Consider the following 22,306-nt stretch of genomic DNA (forward strand, 5'->3'; position numbering starts at 1 on the left):
ATTTTTTTTCCCACTCTCATTGACATTTCAACTCCAAGACGGATCCAAAGGTAGATAGATTTTAATCGGGACCTATACGTTTCTGTCGCTGTGACTCGGAGGAGAGATCCGGGGAGGGAAGAGGCGACTTTTTACGCACAGGATACCGGTCAGACACAGCTACTGCCTTTCATCCGGTGAGTTTGGACGGACTAGGCTATATTTGAATTTCTTTTTTAATATTTAAAGCCCTGATACCTTTTGAAATTCTCCTTTTGAGGATATCTTAATACTGCAAATGTGCGAACTTTGCCCCCATCTCCTAAGACTGGAGAGAAAATGAAAAAAGCAGAAACTTGCATGTAGATTGATAATAAGCATGAGGCACGGGAAAAGTTAGGTAAAATTACGGGTTAAGTGCTTGCACGTTGCTCTGTGTAGCCTACAGGAGGTGTGCACCCACACAAAGTTGAACAAAGCGAGCTGACTTCGTTTTTGTTGTCATCTATATCACACACACATATCGTGTAATTAGCGATCTTCACTGAGGAATTAAGCGCACGTCACTCCTTTAAAGAATTGTGAGCTTTACTCCTGGGGACAATTAAAGGCTTCGACCTGTACAGTAAATTGAATGTGTATGGGGATCTATTCAGCCCTGCTCCATCCATCAGCGCGGTGGAAATTACGCTGTCCATCAGCGTAATATTTCAGTTTGGCTGCGTTTCCTCATCGCGCTGCAATCTATGTGCGATCTTTGGAGAAAAAACGTAATATGTTGGCTTACATGTTGAGTTAAAGAAGTTACTGGTCGTGTTGTAAAATACATTTTCTAAATGTTGGCTGTAATTTGCAAAAAAAAAAAAAAGGGAATGTCAAATTTCCAAGTACAACTACGATTGCAGGGAAATGACGTGTGCGCCCTGAGGGGTCTGAGATTGATTAAAAAGGGCCTGGGCCTTGTGTTTATATTTGTATTCATGTTGTTTTTTTAATTTCTATTTCAATCCCAACTCCAATAAGATGAGCTTCCATGTGTTTATTTTTTTTTCCCACAAAAAAAAAGATAAAGATACAATCTGATTTCCAAACAGTAGCTGAGAGCCTTTGAATGTCTCAGGTCCAGGCTCGTGTATGTTTGGGTCCGTGTTTCTTTCTGTCACGCTTGCCGAGCAGCGTTGTGACACCATTAGCCCCGGTGTTTATCCCAGCCTTCAGCCTTTTGCCAGGAGACTTCTGTGGACTATGCACTTTCTGTGGGCTGCACAACCAATCCTAGATCATCTCCATGTCTCTCCACAAACTTCAAAGATCGTGCACTATGGATTAGTTAAATCAAAACTACATTTGCATGAATGTATTTATCCCTCAACACACCCTGCCAGGAGGAGGAGGGTGCACCCTAATTCAGCTCAAAATAAAGTAGGCCTATTATAGGCATGTAGACCTTTATTGTGATGGAACATGTTTTAAAAGCGCCTATAAAGCAGATGCTTGTTAGGCCTTTAGAAAAGCAGAATAAGGACCATCTGCAAACATTTAAATAGTTCCTAATGGAGTTATGTTTCCTTACATTTTTGCTTGATGTGCTGATAAATTATTAATAAAGTTCTCTTTTCCTGGACGCGCTCCATGTGCAGCAGGGTTTAAAAAATATAAAAAGAACTGCGAAAAAGTCAAACAAGGATCTGATTGTTTGATTATTGTTGACAGAACTGCACATTGTAAAAGTGCAAATAATGTATGCAAAAAAGCCAGCGATGTCCTCACGAATCTCTTCACAGAGAATAAATCTGACAATCCGAGGCTGTTTGATGAATGACAGGTCATCTCAACAAGAACACATCTTGGAAATTCAGGTCGACATTTGTAGTGATTATTGAGATTACACAATGAACAAAAAAAAATTAATAAATTTATTTGTAAAAATAAATAATAATAATTGTAGGTTCATTTTGATTTGACTAAAAAAAAATTCGAATGACTACTATTAAAATACTATTATTTTTTATACTAACCGTAAGTCCGTCATAACCAAATAGCCAATACTATTATCAGAAACAACAGTTACAATTACCAGCTAATAAGTCATAATTACCGTCATCATCAACAATAACAATAGTAGAAATAATAATAATAATAATCATGATATATGATGTATGATGTATGATATTGGATTTAATTATTTGCTCAACAGTGCATGAAGCAGGTGTAATAAAATGTGAGGCCTATAAATGATCCCTTATGAGAAGCAAGTAGAGTTGGAATTTGTAGGAGATAATAAAAGTTACACAGGATGTATAAAATGCACCCAGCAGTTCAAGTTTCAGTTTCAATTTGGTGTTGTTACTTCCTAAAGGAATAACTAACTCTTATTAAAATTAAGGGGATACATGGATCAGAGGGATTCAGCTAAGCCATCTTTTGTTTACTATAAAACAAATGTTGAAACAATCTTTGTAACATTTTCTAATAGACCTCCCCAAATGTCCTGACCTATAAAAGGTGAGTGAACTATGACCTCCATGGGGGATCATCACAAAAGCAAACAAGTATTAGTGAATTAAAAACCCACAAAAATTAAATAAATAAAAACAATTGGAAGCACTATTCCACCAGTTTTACACATGATGAATTTATCTCGTATAAACGTGCATCAGCCTGTAAAGGGTAAATCCCAAATAAGAACTAAATTGGGGGGGGGGTTAACCTGCACTATCTTCCTTCTCCCTATCTAAAAACAATGTCACTGTTTTACACTGCAGCTCCTTCCCCTTATGTTTTTTCTTTCTTTCTTTCTTTTTTTTTGCATTTAAAAGTTTCTAGATGGGTACGAATACCACGTTGCCTCAGGGGGAAATAGCGACCAGATTAGGTTTTCTTTTCAAGGCCTGTGGCATTAGTTGCTGCTAATCCGAATTGGGCTAATTGCTTTCCCAACATCAGCCTATCCCGTTTTAGTTTTTTTTTTTACAGACTTCCACACAATCCAGACCATACTTTACAAAACCGAAAAAAAATATACATGAAAAATATTTTATAAAAGAGCTGATAAAGATGGCATACTGGGCATGCGAGTGAAGGTTGTAAAAAAAATAACAAAAATAAAAATATCTGAAGACGAATTAGCTCTTGGAGCGGATTTACAGCTTAACCAAAGAAATCAATAACCTACTGGAGGTATTGTTTCCAAAGAAAACTACTTGACACACTCATCGGGGAATCGGTCTTTTCAGCGAGGGCAGGTTAGGTTGGTGTGAATTTTTGACAGCTGCAGTCTGTGACAAATGAGTGGCAATAACATTTGCACTACAAAGGTAGGCTATAACCACAATACATGGGATGGAGGCTGTTTTTTTTTTTTATTGCAATTGAGATCGCATTTCTAACATTTAATTGAACGAGATCTTGTATGTTTATCAGCAAACCTATTTACACAATTGAGCTCAGCTTAAGTGTCCCAATCAGAAAATGAAATACTCTATTACTTATGACGTTTGGCTGTGGTTTAGGTGCCACAGCTCTGATGCAGCTGCTGTCTAAGCCGACGTGCACTTGCTGACTGACATGAGGATGCATATAGTTTAGTAAACACTGCAGGAGTTCAGACTCCTCGTTAGTCCGGTTATCAACTACCTATTGTACTATTTTAGTGTTAAGTTTAATTCAAGTGCATTTACAAGAACATAATTTCCCTCCATTAAGCTCTATAAAAAAAGTTATTTCTGAATATTAATGATCAATGTTGTTTGAAAGTTTGACTCCACCTTCAGGTTTACAGTAAATCATAACCAACACGAGGTCCCCTCATTGCACAAACTCCTATCGGGTGGGGGTGACTGGTTGGGAGTTGTCTAATGTTTGTGGTCTAATGCATGTCTAATAGGGGGGTCCTTGACGTGAAAATGTTTGGGAACCCCCCTTAGCTGATATAAGCTGCGGCCATTCATGGTAGGCCTATAGGCTGAGCCACCAGTCTAAGTGAGTAGAAACAATGCAGGAAGGAGAAACAGATGAATGTGCTCGTTTAGTTTACGGGTTGTTTGATGAAGGAGTATTGGCCAAAGTGTTGTTCCTCACTGCGGGACCCTCGGTGACAGTTTGAGCCGGTCCTCTCAGCTCATTATCTCGCCGGCCCACTGAGGGCCCCATTCAAGCCGGGCAGTCCCTCTTTCTGTCTCTCCCCCATTCCTCCCTCCTTCTCCCTCCCTGCCTCTCACCCTCTCTCTCTCTCTCTGGCAGCGTCGTTTGTCTACTCATTGAACCCATAGTCAGGAATGCGATGGTTGTTAGGGAGCCCTCTTTCACCTCCGAAGTGTTTTATTGATGAGCTCTGACTTCTCCTACTTTTTCACATGTCAAAGAAAGTCAAGTGTAGGCCTCCATGACTTCATTTCATGGCCTCCCATCCAAAAAAAAAGAAGCAATTTCTCTCCCCTCCCCCTGCTTATGCCTATCCCTCCACTCTCTCTCGCTCTCTCTCGCTCTCTCTCGTTGCCCTTTCATGCACCCCCTTTTCTGCTTTAGTTTGGCTTCCACATCCATACAACCCTCATTCTCTTCCCTTCGGTTCTCCTCCTTTTGGAGTGAGCGACGGGGCTCCTCAGTGCTGAGACTGGTGCTGCCCAAAGCTCCGAGTGTATGCTCAAACACGGGCGCAGAGGGGTTGCTTTTGGGTGCGTTGAGGTGTGCGTTAATAGCCAGTCATTCAACCAGCGCAGTTTGGGAGCGTGTGGCCATGGCTACACAGTCATTTGCTTTACTTTATTTACGCGTGCTATTTGCTGTCAGGTCGCAGGAGTGACGTCGCCGTGCCTCGCAAATGTGTCCATAAAAAGCACCGGAGCTTGCCTAAAGGCTGCGCTCTTTACGCATGGTGTTCTTGTTGACAGGAGGGGTAAGGCTATTCAGGGGAAGTTGATACCCAAAAGAATCAACAAAAGCACGTGGTGATTTTTGATTGTTTTTAGTGAGGGAGGGCCGTGCCATTTTCAAATGCAAAAGATTTCCAAAGTATCCTCTCATTTGGAGCGTTTTGTTAAAAAACACACACAACTTTCACAAACTCAGCTGCACTTTGCAGCACCAGAGGGCTCCTTCTCAGGGATGTTTTGGGGGCTTCAATTTCCTATTTTAGAGCAATATAGTTTTAATTCTGTTTGCTTTAAATTCAATAAGAAAGCAAAGCTAATGCAAGTTATTTGAACATTTTGTATTTTATCAAAGGGAACATTGTTGTCAGTGATCATAACCACCTGCAGATCTACACGTGAATGCAAAAAAACAAAAACAAACACAAAACCTGTCTCAACAAAACATCATTATAACATGCGTCTATATAACATTAATAGCATCTGTAGAGCATCGGCTGCTTCATAAAAAGCACGCTGCAGCTCTTTGTAATTTTCATTTGGTGTTATGAGCTCCAGCGTTCACGTGTGCTGCTGCTCCACTGCTACTTTCCGTCCCCCTTGCAGCACTAGTTAGCCTCAGGTTGGAGCTGCCTAAGATTCCCTGCTCACCCAATTCAGCCTGGAAGAATAGAGCCTTCCGACCAATGGGCATTTCCGAGGCAGTTGCTTTGCAATAGGGCAATATTCAGCAAAGAGAGCGCAGGGTATTTGCATGCGTGGGCTGATTAGTGGGTTGGGAAGACTCTCTCTCTCTCTCTCTCTCTCTCTCTCTCTCTCTCTCTCTCTCTCTCTCTCTCTCTCTCTCTATCTCTCTCTCTCTCTCTCTCGCTCTCTCTCTCGTTGTCGCTGTCGCTATGGCTCGGCCCCGTTTCCCGCTTTGGCTGTGGTGCAGGGGGAAGTGTTTATATGGGGGATGATGACAGAGGTCGGGTCGCGCTAATGGGCCAGTGAAGAACGGCGGAGGGAGGCGAGGCGAGGCGCACACAGCAGACCAGGAACACATACATTAATACACTTGTTCCATCACCAATCAGCATAGGTGTGTTCATTCTCTTACCCCCACCTCCTTCTACCACCACCACCACCACCACTCTCCCTCCCTCCCTCCTTCCCTCCCTCCCCTTTTCTCTCTCTCTCTCTCTCTCTCTTTCTCTTCCCCACTCTCCCTCTTTCCGACTCTCTCATTCGCTCTCTCACACGCCAGCGCACATCCTCGCCAAACTCCGTGCGTCCTGACATCTGAGTTCACTGTCAATCTCTGTCCCCTTCGCAGGGATATCCCCTCCGTCTCCGCCGAAGACCACTGGAAACTAATTTTTCCTCTTCTAAACTTCCCGAGAAAGACTGATCCTGGTCGGCTTTTTTTGCTCTTTCTGTGGTGTGGAGAACTAGGCTGTAGCCTATAGTTTACCAAGGACTTTGACAACGACGCAGGATGCCCCAAAAAGGTAAGATCCTGACTTAAAGTTTGTCTGTTCTGTTTAATTATTATTATTATTATTATTATTATTATTATTATTATTATTTTATCATTAATTATTATATTCATTAGTTATTATATTCATTAGTTATTATATTCATTAGTTATTATATTCATTAGTGTTGTGTATTATTATTGTTATTATAATTATTATTATTATTATTATTATTATAGGTGAATTATTCTCGGCTGTAGGTTGAGGTTCAGCGGTGAGGTTGTGGGTGTTTTATCGTTTAGACTGTGCAGCCTGTCTTCTGACTGGACTCTCAAAAGTGCGAACAGCCTTTAGCGCCTCTGTCTGCTTTATCTGCTCGGTTTTGTTGGGGTGTTTAGGCCTACGGATAGCTTACCGCTTATTTATGACAGTAAAGAGTAAAAAGTCACGTTGGGCCAGGACAGTGATCATCGTGGAGAATGGGGCGCAATGACCCGTTGAGGAAAGGTGTCAGATTGATTCATGCAGGCGAGTCACCCAAGCGCCTTCTACAAAAAAAAAAAAAAAAAATGAAGCACTTGGAGAGGAGGCCAGTGTTAGCGTGTTAGTGTGCAACTTTCCCCATTTGTTCTTAGCTGTTTCCCTTAATGGCAGCGAGTTAAACTACTTGAACATTTTAGCAGTTCGGCTGTGTAACATTTTAAAATAGTCAGACACTCTTTGACAGGCATATCAGCCTATAATAGTAGGCTAAATAATATTTTAAATACTTTCATACATGTAATAAAACACTAAATATGGATGCAAATTGCTGCTGCTTTTAAACAATGTTGTCAAACAGGTAGACAAATTAGTCAAACAAAACAGATGTATTCATTAACTGTAAGTATGCATTTTTATTTTCTAATTATGAAGTTAAATTGAGCATAATCCAGTTTAAAAATATAATAAAATAAAAAAAAGACGTATAGCAAAAACATACTAGTATATGGCACAATGCTATGTTACCATACACTATAATTGTTGATCCTTTGAGTTGTGGTTAAAGCTGTTGGTACATGCATGGTAATAACTAATTCACTAACTCTTCTGTAATCTGTAGCCTAACACATTTTTAAAGTGATGTTGCGTATTTTAATACAGGCTATATATTTTCTGTTAGCCTGCAACTTGCACCGGGGCCGTTATATTGAAGGCCTACATACACTATTTCTGCATATGAATGTTGTGAGCGCGGCCACAATAAAACATGTTGAATTAGGACATTGTTTTTACGGATTACAAAAGGAAAAGAAATGCAGATTAGATCGTAGTTAACCTCGGAAACAACAACGTTTGAGCTTTCGACCTTAAATAAATGATTAACCACTTGGACCTTACAAGGCTAAAAGCTACTGAGTGCAGTGCATTCTCAGGCTGGTCAGGCTTAAATAGGCTGCTTTTTATTTTATTTATATTATTATTCCACCTTAAATCATGACATTAGGCCAATGACAATAATAATGCCTGAATTAGTAAGTGGTTGTTTTTTGGTAATTTCAGGTTATGCTAAATAGGCTAACTCAGGCTATGTGGGCCAGTGTGATGGAATCTGAATTTGATTAATGCAGCCTATTTGTTAAACATGAAAGAAAGCTACAATCTAAATGCAATGGCGGCCCTGCGTGCATCCCCACAAACTAGCATTGGACTAAACACAGCAGTTATAGACGTCGCTATCAGGCCATTTTGCTCTGCCCACAACACAACTTTGCATGGAGGGAGAAAACGAAAACTTCAGACTTCTCCCTCCCTGGCCCCCTTTTTATCTGTCCCCCCAGTCAATAGCTTCTTTAATGCATTTGTCTTTTCCAATTGAGCGCCCTACTGCGCTGTTGTGTCTTTAAACCCGCTTTACAACCCGCACCAGCAGCACGAACTAACCACCAAATATTTGTAACAAGAAATTACTTTTTCAATTTTTTTCTATAAAAGCAGGGCCAACAAAACACACATTCACGCACCAGCGGCACCGGGGTCACGGTCGTGTGTGTGTGTGTGTGTGTGTGCGCGCGTGTGTGTGTGAATGTGTTATGTGTGTGAGAGGGTGTGTGAATGGTCCCGGAGGGGGTGGATGCATGCCTCCGGCTCTTTGTATTAATCTGAACTTGTTGGTGTGTTTAGTGGGGAAGCTGTGTTTCTAGTCGCGGAGGCCGAGTTTTCGCCCCGGGTTTGAGACATACGGAGGCAGAAAAGGGGGTGCATTGTTGGGAGTCCAGCAGGCTTTGTACACCAGCTTTGTACCCCCTCCTGGTCTGGACTTTTACAGAGCAGTGAGGCGAGGCAGACAACGTGTGTCACTGTACAGTTTCCACGATAGACTCCACAAGAGGAGGGTTATCAAGTTTTAAAAAACCCAGAACAAAACTATTTGATTGCCTCTTGCTGAGGAGATGAGGGCTGATTGCTTTATAAGCCTTGGATGAAATAGTGCTGTTAAAGAGTTATAGGCCCAATATCACGGCCAGCTTGTTAGTTTGAATGCATTTTGAGTGCTGTAGGAAACATACCTAACAGAGATAATAATATTCATAAATAATCTTGTACCGCCTCAATTTTTTTATTTATTTGCTTGGCAGCAACATTTAGGTTAATTGTAAATGTAGGGCACAAATAAAGATACAGTAAGTGCATCAGTATAGCTGTGGCTGTGCTAATGTGTTGTTTTGCTTTGTCCTATAGGGAGACATTAAGTAGTGAAAACGGCAGATGATTGACTAAATTGTTATAGAGTGGACAGTCAACTCTGTTTCCAGGCAAGTTTAATTAAAATACATACATACACTGAGGATGTGAAAATTCATTATGCATCAATAATGTTTTAAGCACAAAGATCCGCAAACATTCTAATCGAACGATGAGATGAGAAACTTTATTTAAAAAAAAAAAATTTAAAAATGTTGCAAATAATTTGACAGTGAAAAAAAAAAGAAGTGCACATGATACTAACCAGCTTTGTTTTTTTCCTTGTGACGCGTAGAATACCACAACCAAGCCACGTGGGAGTCTGGCGTAGCCTCAATGATGCAGAACAGTAAGTTGTTTTCATATTTATTTAGTTTTTGAAACTTTTGATTACAACCGCAAGTTCTAATGTGGTTGAACACCCACTGACATTATGCACTGGTTGTTATAGCGCAATATCTTAAAAGAACACTTTATGTAGGAAATGTATGTGCAGGCATACATTTACATGCCTTTGAGGTGCAGGGGCGAAATATTCTCAGTTATTTGATGGCCGTTTCATTGCTGTTAATTTATTTTTTGCAGTGATAGGTAGAGAAGTTATTATTGAACAAGTTAATCACACGTCGTCCTTCTCCAGAGAGAGAGAGAGAGAGATATGGAGAGAGAGAGAGAGAGAGAGAGAGAGAGAGAGAGAGAGAGGGGGGTGGGGTTGAGAGGGAGACTTTTGTTTCTGCTTGAGTTGGTATTAAATAATTGCACAGCCGTCTGCATTAGCGTTAGAGCTGGCTGCCAGGCTGCATACTAGATTAGCTGCGTAGAGAAGAGCCCTGCATGAAACATGAGGAATAGCAATAATGTCTTATGTAGATTAGTCCATATTCTTCACGGACAGACAGCATGAACTAGAAAGAAAATGCTCATATTATAACCGCAGGCCTCACTGTTTGGTGCAGGCTGAATTTACAGCGGAAGATAAATATTAACAACCATATTGTCGTGGGTGCCAATCAAAAAACATGGTACATGAAGTTTCTTATAGGCCTTAAAGTGGCCTACATGAGTTGAATATCTGTCTTGTTCCTGGTGTGTGTTGAAACCAAAAAGGATAAACATGAAACATTTTCTCTCTTGCTGCTGGACAAGAGGTGTATGACATCTGTGATGAAGGTGTGTGGGATGATTTTATTTTATTATTCTCCATATACCTTGATGACGTGTCTGTGCTGTAATCTGTGCGCATTAGTGAAAACAAATGTTAGAATCCAGTGTTGGACAGCTGGATTGTTTGGTGTGATTCATAATTAAAGTGACCTGTGATGAAAACCCCAAATACCTGTACGAACTGCTTGCATTCGAGTCTTAATTTATAGCTACTGTGATTTTTAAAAAACATTATTTATGATTTTTTTTTTTTTTTTTTTTTTCTTGCCAGTGTTCCATTGTAAGAGCTGATGGGGCCTTATCAAAGCTGTGTACAATGCTTTGCAGAGGATTGATGATAATGGGATGCTCCCCTGGCTTGTGATGTCTGTTGCGAATTGCTGAGGACATATCATTGGGCCCGGCCCTTTGGGTTGTCTAAAGGTCGCGACGGCCTCGGTGGCTTTTGTGCTAATAACTCCTGGGTGTATGTGGTGGGGAGCGTCCAAATTGACACCATATGTTTTCCTATTAGTCGACTTGCAATAGAATACAAGGCGCATAATCAGCGCCAGCGGGCGAGATCGACTCTGGGCACTTGAGGGAATTGTGCCATGATTAAGACTTAACCTTAGGAGTGTTTGATTTGTATGTGATGTGCTTATCTGACGGGTTTTATCGATCCGGAGGATTTATATGATAGCTATAAATCAAAGGTGACGGAGCAGCCCACGAGAACCCGCAGAGCAGGACTACTTAATGCGAGTAGGCCAATTTCATCGTAAGAAGTCTATTAATTCCACTTAATCCTGGAATTACCAAAGAGCAGGATGGATGATAATGGATTTACTATCAATCAGATCCACGCTGGAAGATTATTACACATAGCGGCCAAAGGGATATGTTATTCCATTTAACAGGTTTATTTTCACTTAGCTGTAGCCTACACAGCCCCCCCCCCCCTTTGATAATTTAGCCTATATAAAATTAAGTCTGCAGTTTAAACCAGAGTCCTGTGACATATTTCAGAGTAAAGACGCCTACCGATTGCACACAACAGGACTGCAGTGGCTGTGAGCATTTGTTGTCAAATACAAACAAGGGGGGGAAAAAACTGCATGTCACTTTTAATATGTTAAGAATCCAGGCGCGCCCTCGTTTCTGTGACCGCGCGTAGCCCCTGGCCACCTTAAAACGAAGTCTCCCTCGGAGGGTAAACGAGTAGCGTCCAATTTTGTCTGAGTGATATCCAAATGCAGACAGAAAGGGTCGTTTTATCATGCTACTATTTGTCGTGACGATGCGATTTTCAAAAGCAGAGCGGTGTCATAAAGTGACATGCCTGCCACAAGTGCTCCAACTGATCTTTTCAATTAGCCTCCCATGCATGATCCGAGGCGACTTCCGCCTATTTCCAGAAATTAAGCTCAAACTTGACGTGCAGCTAGCTTTATTTTAAAGACAAATGTCAGGCAGGCTCATCATATTTTCCCCCTCTTCTATATTTGGAGCTTATTTATTGCTAAGGAGCCTCTGCTCCCGGAGTCAATGTACCGGGCGGCAGCGCAGGGGAAGGGAGCGGAGAAACAGAGAGCAGCTCAGGCACTCCGGGGAGTCAGCTCTCCCATTTGGCTTCAGGTTTGCCGGTTTATTCTGTGCTTTAGAGAAATACCATAGAATCATTTAGGAATAATTTCCAAAAAGCAATCTTTTTTTTTTTTTAGACAATAACCAATCATGAAACATGTTGTTTTAGAGCTAGTATGTGGTGTCTGTCTTATTGATGCGTAATTATTGTGTGTTTTGAAGGACTAATGGTAGAAGGAAGTTGTCGATTTAAAGTCACTTTCGGAAAAAAGCGATGCTTTTGAATGATGGCTAATTTAACACATTATTTCAGGTCTAGTATTTTATGTGATTTTCGGTGCTGCTGGTTATTATTTTGAGGATAGCTTATGAGTGAGGCGCTGGTGTTGTTGATGCGCAGCTGCATGAGTGGATGGATACCGGTGCGCCTGTTTTAATACCGAAGTTGCTGGTTTGCTAAAAGGTTGCTGGAGTTTCCTCGGGGTAAAAGACCGACTGAGTTGATCATATATTATATGAAAATACCCATATTGAGATGTTATGATTTAGTTTATGTGAGGCTTTTGTCGTTTAATCCATGTTCTGCACGTTACTGAATAACTGCGCAATGTTTGTCTACAGAGGAGAATGTACCGAGCGGTGTAACCGTTTCTTAAAACTATTGTTTTATCAGTGCACTAAGGTTTTAATTTTTTTTTTTTGAAAAAGAAAAATGACATTTCATGTTTGAAATCAACAGCAATAAATCCTCTGTACATATGCAGTCTTCGTGTTTCATCTTTAACTCGGCTATCCTGAGCGCGCTTAAACCATTCTCCTCTCCATTAAATGAAACTCATTTGCTTTATCACCTATGTTTTGAGTTCTAATACGATGGGATGACTGATGCTTTTGTCTCCACGTAGGTCACAGTGGCGTAAACCAGCTTGGTGGTGTGTTTGTTAATGGTAGACCGCTGCCGGATTCCACCAGGCAGAAAATAGTTGAACTTGCTCACAGTGGTGCTCGACCCTGCGACATCTCCAGGATACTGCAGGTGACAATCACACTCCTTTTTGATCAGAAAACAGATTTTATGCATACTTTGTTTTCAATGGACAGAGACTGCTTTTATTTAAGCAAACTATGAAAGACATAACGGTATGCTTTTCACATTAAATCCATGTTTCCTGTAGCCTAAACGATGCATGTTATGGTTGTTTTTAAGTAAGTAAAATTATTATTTACTAGTTACATCTTTCCGTTTATTGGAAATGTAATAAGGCCGACAAAATGTGCCTTCTCTCATAAAGAAAACATATTTTGTAAGAAATGCCTAATATACAATTCAAGGCATATTTTTTGTGTTTATAGACCCATGATGAAGTCCAAGTGCTGGACAGTGAAAAGGTGATAATTATTTGACGTCATCTTAGAAATTCCGTTAATAGTCGTAAATAATGTATGTGAATTGTGTCTTTTGTTTTCTATACAGGTATCCAACGGCTGCGTAAGCAAGATCCTGGGCCGCTATTATGAAACTGGCTCCATAAGACCGAGAGCAATAGGCGGCAGCAAGCCCAGGGTTGCCACTCCAGAGGTGGTCGCGAAAATCGCGCAGTACAAGCGGGAGTGTCCGTCTATCTTCGCGTGGGAGATCCGTGACAGACTTCTGTCGGAAGGGATCTGCACCAACGACAATATACCCAGTGTAAGTGCACTGACTGTAAGTTATGTGCATGATTTAATTTGCCACATGAAATGACTTTTTTTTCTCATGCAGTGGAGGAAAAGGAGATGGGCAACTAACCATTCAGTGTTATTAAATACACTGTGTGCGGCGCGCATTATGTGATCACCCAAACATACAGTCAATTAGAAGGAGCTCCCAGTCCATTTGTGCGCTTTACAGGAACATCTTCCTGTGCACATTTATTATGATTTTAAGGTGTGTGTGTATTTGTAGAAACAAGCTGATATGGTGCTCCATCTAATCTTTACTTTTATCATATGTAATTTGTCATTCAGGTGTCATCGATTAACAGAGTCCTCCGCAACCTGGCTAGTGAAAAGCAACAGATGGGCGCAGATGGCATGTATGACAAGCTGAGAATGCTCAACGGTCAGACAGGAACTTGGGGGACCCGGCCCGGCTGGTACCCCGGAACATCAGTGCCAGGGCAGCCCAACCAAGGTGAGCCTCATTATCACATAGTGGCAATAAAGACACCTTGACGCATGCACGTTTGTATAAAAAAATAAATAAAAAAGGATACAGCCGGTCGCTCAGGCTCAGTAACATGTATGGTCAATCACAAAAAAATATTTTGAAGGTGATAAATTAGGATAACTGGGAACTCATACACATAAATTGTCATTTTTGAGTATGAATAGTTTTAGAGTTTACTATTCCAGTGGTTCCGGTCTACGACCCTGTTTGCAGGAAGGTATAGTATTGGCATGCTTTGATGCCCTGAAAAAGATTCCCAATTAAGACTAGTCGATTAGAGGAAGCCATAGGCCATGCATGCAGGCTGAATGCCTCCACTGTCCCAGACATGGATGTGCGTGACAGCGGCTTGTCCTTTCAGCAGAGGTGTCCACCCAACAGCCTGCATTTTCCTCCCCTCCTGATGGGGAGCAGAGCCGGAGAGCTGTGTGCTGGGATATTAGTACAAAGGAATGTTTTCCTTCACACGCAATGATTGGTTATGGGAACGGTCCGCACTACGTGTAATTGCTCATTAGAGAGGGCTTTGTCTCTCATTATGGCAACATGCAGGAGTGTGGAGATGGTAAGGCTGCTGTGGAAATGTTCCACTTGAGAGGGTTTCCTGTCGGCCTACTGCAGGCCAAACACATTTTCTTATTGGAAGCACCACCTTAACGCTTACGCTGCTTCTTAAATATGCATTCATCAAACAAGTCTTAACGATGAAGCACTGAGTCTTCATTCAGTGGTGGCAAATAATAATTAGCATTTGTGTGATGACCATTTGGTCACGTGGGGCTGGTATCAACAAGCAGGAAAGCGGAAACGAACAAATAAACAGCTAGCCTAAATGATTAACTTTATTTTGGAATCATAATATTATTATTATTATTATTATTATTATTATTATTATTATTATTATCATTATTATTATTATTATTTTACACAAGTAATATCCTACCTTTTTAGTTTTTACTGTGGTCACAGGTTATATTAATCATTATCATTATATTTATTATGATAACATTATGATAACACCAGAAATAACACTACTAACAATAATAATAATGATAATAATAATAATAATAATGATAATAATAGGTTAGTTATTGTGTTTTTAATTCAATTACTTTTTAAGTGAAGCAATTGTCTCAGGGGAACGAAAATATGTTCTCCATCCGACAGCCGAGTAAGCAGATATAATGGCTACATGGAGAGTGACAGGGCCCCTGAAGAAGACAACTCTATCCAAAAAGGAACGAATAAAAACTCCTCACCGATTTTGTCTTTTATCTCTTTCTCATTCGCTGGCTATATGGCTCTAAATCCCGTCTATAGGATTTAGTCTCTCACTTTCTCTTTCAGTTCTAAGCGGTTTCTCAAGAGTGTTTTGATCCGGTCTCAGCAGCTGAAAGGTGCCGCAATTGGTTCGGTATCTCTTTTTTGCTGCTTTTCCGCCTCACTGGCCGAGACATCGTGATACTAAAGAATGAGTTTATTTCCCAGCGCTTTTATAAAGAAAACAAATCCCATCCTAGCGTCAGTGGGTCTGGCAGACGGATAAAAGCTGCACATTCACTCCTTTTTATGGATTATCCAGAGTGAAGAAACAAATAGCGCGGATACAAACTATTGGCCTGTAGAAGACTACTTTTGTCTATTTTGCAGCGCGGGAAATTGTCAAAAAAAACAACCAAAAAAACATGTCGCATCAGGTTTTCTTCCAGTGAACCAAGACGTTCACATTTAGACACACTAAATATGTTTTCAGGCCTACAGCAAACATGTACAATTGCCTGTGAGCAAACGTGCAACTTAGCTTGAACTCACATGATGGAAATGTTTTAAAAAAAAGAATTTAAAACTACATCAAGACAATACAAGACAAAAGAAAGTTTGCCCACACAAACTTAACTTTTTGGGGTGTGCATGTAACCCCTTTTTAGAGAGCACAGAAGCCTAGTGCATGGCTACTGCACCTGCTCCCACCGTGCAACAACCTCTTGTCCTTGAGCAAGGCACTACTCACTAACTAGCCAATCCGGTTGAAACATAAACACAATATGCATACAAAAAGCTGAATTCCTCTTCATGAGTTCAACCCACGGCTCCAAACAAACATCCGTGAGATATTACATAAACCACCCTCTTATCAGCGCACCCCTGCTTACTTTCGCATTAACTTCTCGGTGTGATAATGATGTCCAACAACAAGACAGACATTAGTCGATAAGCCTCGCCCTGCAACTGAATAGATTGGCCTTATTTTGGTTGTTCAGGGGGTTGCATGCTCTCTCCTCACTCATTTGTTTCCAATTGAAGACAGAAATCCTGACTGGCGTGTAGCTGGCCGGGGGACGTGATTAATGATGGTAGTGGATAAGGGTTAACACACTGGACTCAAAGCTCTGTTGACTGGGATCCTCGTGCGCACAATGCCAAAGTACTATAGCCTGTGCGCCTCCAGAGAGAGAGGATCCTTTTGTCATCTCCTCCAATAGCCCCCCTCCCATATATTACACCCACCGAGGGCTCACTGCTCGTCCCTGGCTGTGTCCATAGTTTAATGGTTTCCCTTACTCCTGAAGGCATTGTATCATTCTGAAAAGCGTCTTCTCCTATTCAAAAGTTGGTGGTCACCTCAATGGCTATGCCAACGCCCATATGGGAACGGCCATTGAGGCATTGCTCTGCCCTAAAAAAAGGGGGCTAGAGAGTTTGGGGTTTTAATACATTTCATAGGCTCTGAAAAGAGGCTCGCCACATCTTGTCACATTTCTCTTAACCTTTAGAGAACACACGCCATTGTTGGGAAGCGATAAGTACGCGGAGCCTTTTCCCTCGCCAGCCTGTTTTTCCCACAATATTTTATAAACAGTTTAACCGCGGAGCCTTTTTCACATTGTTCCTTTTCACGCAGGCAGTCGTCTGTAATCTGGCAACATTAAGAAGAATGCAATGATTCCTCTGATTTTGAATTTAATCAGCCATGATATGGGCTCCTCGCTCTGTACAATTAGCTGTAGGCTAGGCCAATACAACACGAGACCCGCAAATTAATTATTCAATTAGCTTAATTGAATGTATATTTCCATCTTGCATTTTTTTTTTTTTTTGCAGATGGCTGCCAACAACAAGACGGCGCAGGAGAAAACACAAACTCCATCAGCTCGAACGGGGAGGATTCAGAGGAGACACAGATGCGACTGCAGCTCAAGAGGAAACTCCAGAGAAACCGCACGTCCTTCACACAGGAGCAGATCGAAGCACTGGAAAAAGGTCGAGCAATCAGCGATCCACCTTATTCATTTATAACAACATACCATTTTTTTCTTTACGAAATGTTATTGTAATTTGTGAAATATACCTCCATACGTTTCTGGTTGTCTCATGTGAATTGAGCTTCATTATATATATATATATATATATATATATATATATATAATAACCGAATAACATGGCTGTCCGACATGGCACAACGCTTAGTCCATAGTTTCGTATTAAGGCACTTGACATACGTTTTATTCAACTAATAGCCCTGGAAAAATTTAATTAGCCTCGACCTAATGTATTACGTATTAACTAACACTTTTGTTGTACGATTTTTTTCATTGCAGAATTTGAAAGAACTCATTATCCAGATGTTTTCGCACGAGAGAGACTAGCAGCGAAAATCGACCTGCCCGAAGCAAGAATACAAGTAAGTGATCAGAAGTTGTTTTTACTGTAATTAAAAAAAAAAAAAAAATTCAACAGATGTGTAATAGTTTTTAAAAGTTGCAACAACAACAAAAAAAGTGCATGTAAGAAAACTAACAAGCAGCTTTCATTGCAGGTATGGTTCTCAAATAGAAGAGCAAAGTGGAGGCGAGAGGAGAAGCTGCGGAACCAGCGCCGGCAGGCCAACAACTCCTCCAGTCACATTCCCATCAGCAGCAGCTTTAGCACCAGCGTCTACCAGGCCATCCCACAGCCCACTACACCGGGTAGGTCCACCACAGCAACACTTACAGGATACCCCCGCCCCCTAAAATAATATTAAAATAGAATTGGTTGACTATAGTATTGCACAAATGCTGCATAGATTATTAATGTGTTACTAGTCACATTGCATTATTACTGTAATGATGTAAACAACACATTTAAATGCCATTGGGTTCAAGTCAGACAGGGGCCATGTGAAATATTACTGAATATTATTATGTGACAGCCACGTTCAGATTAATATAAAAGGGGAAAAGAGGCCTCGAAGGCTGTGCGCTCTAGTTCACATGAAGAAGCACCGGTGGTTTCCTTTTGATGGATGATTGAGCAAAACTTCTCAGCTGACTATCTGTGTAATTACCGAATCAGGCACGAGGGCACACCGGCAGAGCTAAAGCTCATGCTCACAAGTCAATCACCTGAGACACACACTGTTCAGTATGTGTCCGAGCCTGTCAAATAAGGCGTCACCTCACGCATGTACTACTTAACGCTAATGAGACGGTCTCTCACACTAGAAGACCGTGTGTGTGTGAGATTTCAGCAGGTTTTAAACACTTTTTTTTTTTCTTCATTCACAGTGTCTTTCACCTCAGGGTCAATGCTGGGTAGACCTGACTCTGCACTCGCAAACACCTACAGTGCGTTGCCCCCCATGCCCAGCTTTACCATGGCGAACAATCTACCTATGCAAGTAAGTAAAAGACTAATGCTCACTAGTCAATTATATCAAAGATATACCTTTTATCTGATATTTTATGTATATGATTTAAGGGTGGAATCAATAACACCATGAGTAATTTAAATTGTTTCCTGCCCAAACAAAAAAATTTAGAGGATAGCTTTCTCAGAGAACTAAAATTATAAATTAAATCAAGACACTGCCTTACAGTATTACAGACTACAACTATGGTTGGCTAAGCTAATGTAACATTCTCTCCCCCCATCTATAGCCCAGCCAGACCTCCTCTTATTCCTGCATGCTGCCTACCAGTCCGCCTGTGAACGGGCGGAGCTACGACACATACACGCCCCCTCATATGCAGGCACATATGAACAGCCAATCAATGACCACTTCTGGTACCACCTCAACAGGTAGGCAGACAGTTCATTGTTTACCAACATGCTTGGGAATTAATCATAAACAGTGCACTCTTTGACATATCTGCCACCTTTCCTGTAAATAAGGGGGTACTACATAGCCATCTTTGATTCATGATCTGTTGCAGCAACTTACCTTTTCCCCTCCATCTATCTGAGAAACTTCATGGTTTAAACGGATCAATATCTCTACATTCCACATCATTTTCCTTCTGCAGTCGCATTAAGCTCATTTCAAGCAACTCTAAGCCCTCCCCCCACCCCAAAAAAACAACCCCATTTTTTTTTCCCCCACTAAAATTGTTTTTTTTTTTCAACCACATTTATTTTTTTTTTTGAGTTAATCATGCATAACCACATTTCCTCTGTGCTAAATTGCTAATTAATTTGATTAATTTGCTGTTCTACTCTCTCTGTTTAAATGCCATTGCCAAAGCCTCAATTTATCGAGCTTGCAAGCCTTTTACTGTGCAACCATGTGCAGAGCATTGTGACTCACTGCGGCTCCACTACTCGGCTACCTATTTACAAGTGTTTAAAGCACAATGCTCTGTGCCATTAGCTGTCACACTAACTGTGCATGGTGCATCCACTCATCTAATTTAACGTGTTGACTTCTGTTTATATTTTATTTTTGTTTGACTTTTTTTTTTTTTACTGACATCTTTCTCTTTTTGTCTCTGCAGGACTCATCTCTCCTGGAGTGTCTGTCCCTGTCCAAGTACCAGGGAGCGAGCCTGACATGTCTCAGTACTGGTCAAGACTACAGTAGAGAGAAGAGCTACTTCACCCTGTAACCACCCACTCCACCATCGCCCTCCGGCAGTGCTCCTCACACATACACGGCACAGGAGAGTAGAGAAGGCGAGAGAGGGTTGTGAAGAGGCAAAGGACAGGAGAGGAAAGGAGGAAAGAGAGAGAGAGAGACTCTGGGAGAGCCTTGGGACGTCTGGGCTTTGTGTTTCCAGTGGGACTGTGTGCTGTTCTGTAGCTCTAGGCACATTCAAACGAGGACTTGGAAGAGAGAACAACGATGGAAAGAGAAAAACAATGGACCTCTGTAAAGTGCCCGGTGTTACATTTTTATGGAACAAAAACTTATCTTTTTTTTTTTTTTTGTCTATTTCCAACTTCAGTCATTGTTTCCTTTTTCTCTGGTGTGTTAGTAAATGGCCATTTGTATGTTAATATGAAAAACCAAGATCAAGTACTGATAGATGGACTGCTAGAAAACCATGTTGGTCTTGTGTTTGTTTGAGAGAGGAGAAGCTGAGAGATTCTGCCATGACTATCTTTTGATCTGCTTATATCGAGACTTTCTACCAGCCTTTGCATGGTCTCTGGACGCTGTTGCATATCATTAAAGACGAAAAGCTGGAGGGAAGACTCTTACTGTGTCAAAAAAAAACAACAACAACTATTTATTGGTCTTACTTCTTACGAATGGATATTTAGCAGAGGAAACTCGATCCACCCACTGACGCTGTGGTCTTGACTCCCCTGACGTGGGCCTGTTTGCCGGCTTATTAAACACGGATCACTATCATCAGCTCAAAGTGTGCAAAGACGGCGCAACATGCGACACAACCTTGGACCTCTTGCTTCGGTGGTTGGATTGACTCTAGATTACCACGAAGAACATTAAATGTGGAAAACAGGTGTAAAAGAAAACCTGTAGTCTGTAAATGGTAGACTGCGTCTTCGATATAATCCAGTTTGTTTGTCAAAAATGTAAAGTACTTGTCTTCCCTAGAAATCTTTTCTCCAAAAAGATTTCACCAATAAAGGTTGATTTCATTTATATCCCCGAGAATATTCTATAAATGTTCCATGCATCATGAAATAAATTTCTTTAGGGTCAGGTACAATTTGTCTCTTAGGTATAGTTGTATTATAGTGTCCTATGGTCAAAAAAAAAAAAAAAAAAAATTGTGCAACTAGAAATATTTAATTCCTATAATTATGATTAAACATTGCTTGACAGAGTTTTAAACTTAAGTGTTTGGCAGTTGTTTACAAGTACATATCAGATTTAATCATTGTTGATTGTAAAACAGACCAAAGCCTTTGTATTTCATCTAGTACACAATGTTTTTTTTTAATTTTTTTTTTTGTGTTGCAAAATTTTGTAAACACGTTCTGTTCGATTCTGTTCGATTACATTGGCTTCGAGTTCGTAAGACTGCAGTCGAACCCCGCAGTCCTTATTTATAATTGAAGACCATGGGAGGGTTTTTCTAGCATCATCTGTCATGCTCTTTTGAGTTTTGCATTTTTATTTCGGTGTGTACGTAGAACATGGACACACACTGGGTTTACGTCTGAGCAATGCTTCTGAGATAAAACGTCTACACGCTGTCTCTTAAATATTTCAATTTAATTTTATTTAAAATGGAGCTTTCTAAATGTATTTTGTGAAAACTATAAAACATTTTGTACAGTAAAATTGTGTCTTAAAGAAAGCCTTTTGCCTGTTCAATGCTGTGTCTTATACAGTGTCAATCTTTACTGAGCAAGTAGAGTAAAAAAAAATGTTGTCATAATGCATCATAGCTGCAAATTTAAACAAATATAAATGCTGACAAATGCCAGTGTAAGGGCTTGTAATGCACACACATGCAACACTTCCAATTCCCACCAAGCAAAAGTTGTCCAAAAATAACAAACGTCTCTTGATTTATGGGCTGAACCAAGTCGACACGGACCACACAGCACAACACCGCTGCACAATGAGAAAGGTCAAGCAATTCACCATCACTGGCTCTTGTTGTAGTAGAGTTACGGTGGTATGAAAAAAAAAATACAGAACCAATGAGGATGAGAGCAGAGAAGAGAGGAAAAAAAAAAGTCATGGAATAAAGCAGTCAGTGCCTAGAGCGAGGCAAAGGAGCGATTGTGTGGCAGAGTGAGTTATTTTGCTTCACTTGCTGCCTCAGCAGGGGGGTTGTGTCTGTGTGGATTTGAGGGGGTGTGTTGGCGAGAAAGAGAGAGCATCTAAAAGGAAAAGATGTCCAGAAGAGTGAGGTCAGGTAACATTCACACAGCATGTAACAGCACCAAATATCTTGCTAAACTGATTAATTGAATTTACACGTCTCACTCAATATTTAATAGTCCCATCAGAACTTAGAGGATTGGAGGTTAATCAGATTTTTAAGAGGATTCTTTCCTTTCTGGTGGCTAATGCAATTTCTCTATTCATTTAATCCAGTTTATCACACAGACGGAGGAATATTGTTTTGAGAGCTCAGGGAGGGGAAGGGGGAACA

The 22,306-nt window shown here is 40.8% G+C and overlaps 1 protein-coding gene across 10 annotated transcripts; it reads left to right on the forward strand.

The window, feature by feature from the left end:
- The first annotated feature begins 18 nt into the window (after positions 1–18).
- pax6b (paired box 6b) lies at positions 19–21,499 on the forward strand. Of its 10 annotated transcripts, XM_039794460.1 has the most exons (15): positions 21–176; positions 6,166–6,340; positions 9,029–9,102; positions 9,327–9,380; positions 10,178–10,201; positions 12,667–12,797; positions 13,115–13,150; positions 13,236–13,451; positions 13,769–13,934; positions 17,073–17,231; positions 17,570–17,652; positions 17,788–17,938; positions 18,518–18,630; positions 18,890–19,031; positions 19,724–21,499. In XM_039794460.1, the coding sequence occupies exons 4-15, from the start codon at positions 9,368–9,370 to the stop codon at positions 19,807–19,809; spliced, it is 1,320 nt and encodes a 439-aa protein (XP_039650394.1). In that variant the 5' UTR covers positions 21–176; positions 6,166–6,340; positions 9,029–9,102; positions 9,327–9,367; the 3' UTR covers positions 19,810–21,499. The 10 variants fall into 10 exon arrangements, with proteins under 10 accessions (XP_039650397.1, XP_039650398.1, XP_039650399.1 ...); XM_039794462.1 differs by lacking the exon at positions 10,178–10,201; XM_039794456.1 differs by lacking the exon at positions 9,029–9,102.
- Positions 21,500–22,306: the final 807 nt, after the last annotated feature.

The sequence above is a fragment of the Perca fluviatilis genome, chromosome 3, assembly GCF_010015445.1.
Source record: "Perca fluviatilis chromosome 3, GENO_Pfluv_1.0, whole genome shotgun sequence".
Lineage (NCBI taxonomy): Eukaryota > Metazoa > Chordata > Actinopteri > Perciformes > Percidae > Perca > Perca fluviatilis.

Coding starts and splice junctions, on each gene's coding strand:
- pax6b (XM_039794456.1), top strand. Junction 17,232..17,569: donor GATCGAAGCACTGGAAAAAG/GTCGAGCAATCA, acceptor TTTTCATTGCAG/AATTTGAAAGAACTCATTAT. Junction 19,032..19,723: donor TTCTGGTACCACCTCAACAG/GTAGGCAGACAG, acceptor TTGTCTCTGCAG/GACTCATCTCTCCTGGAGTG.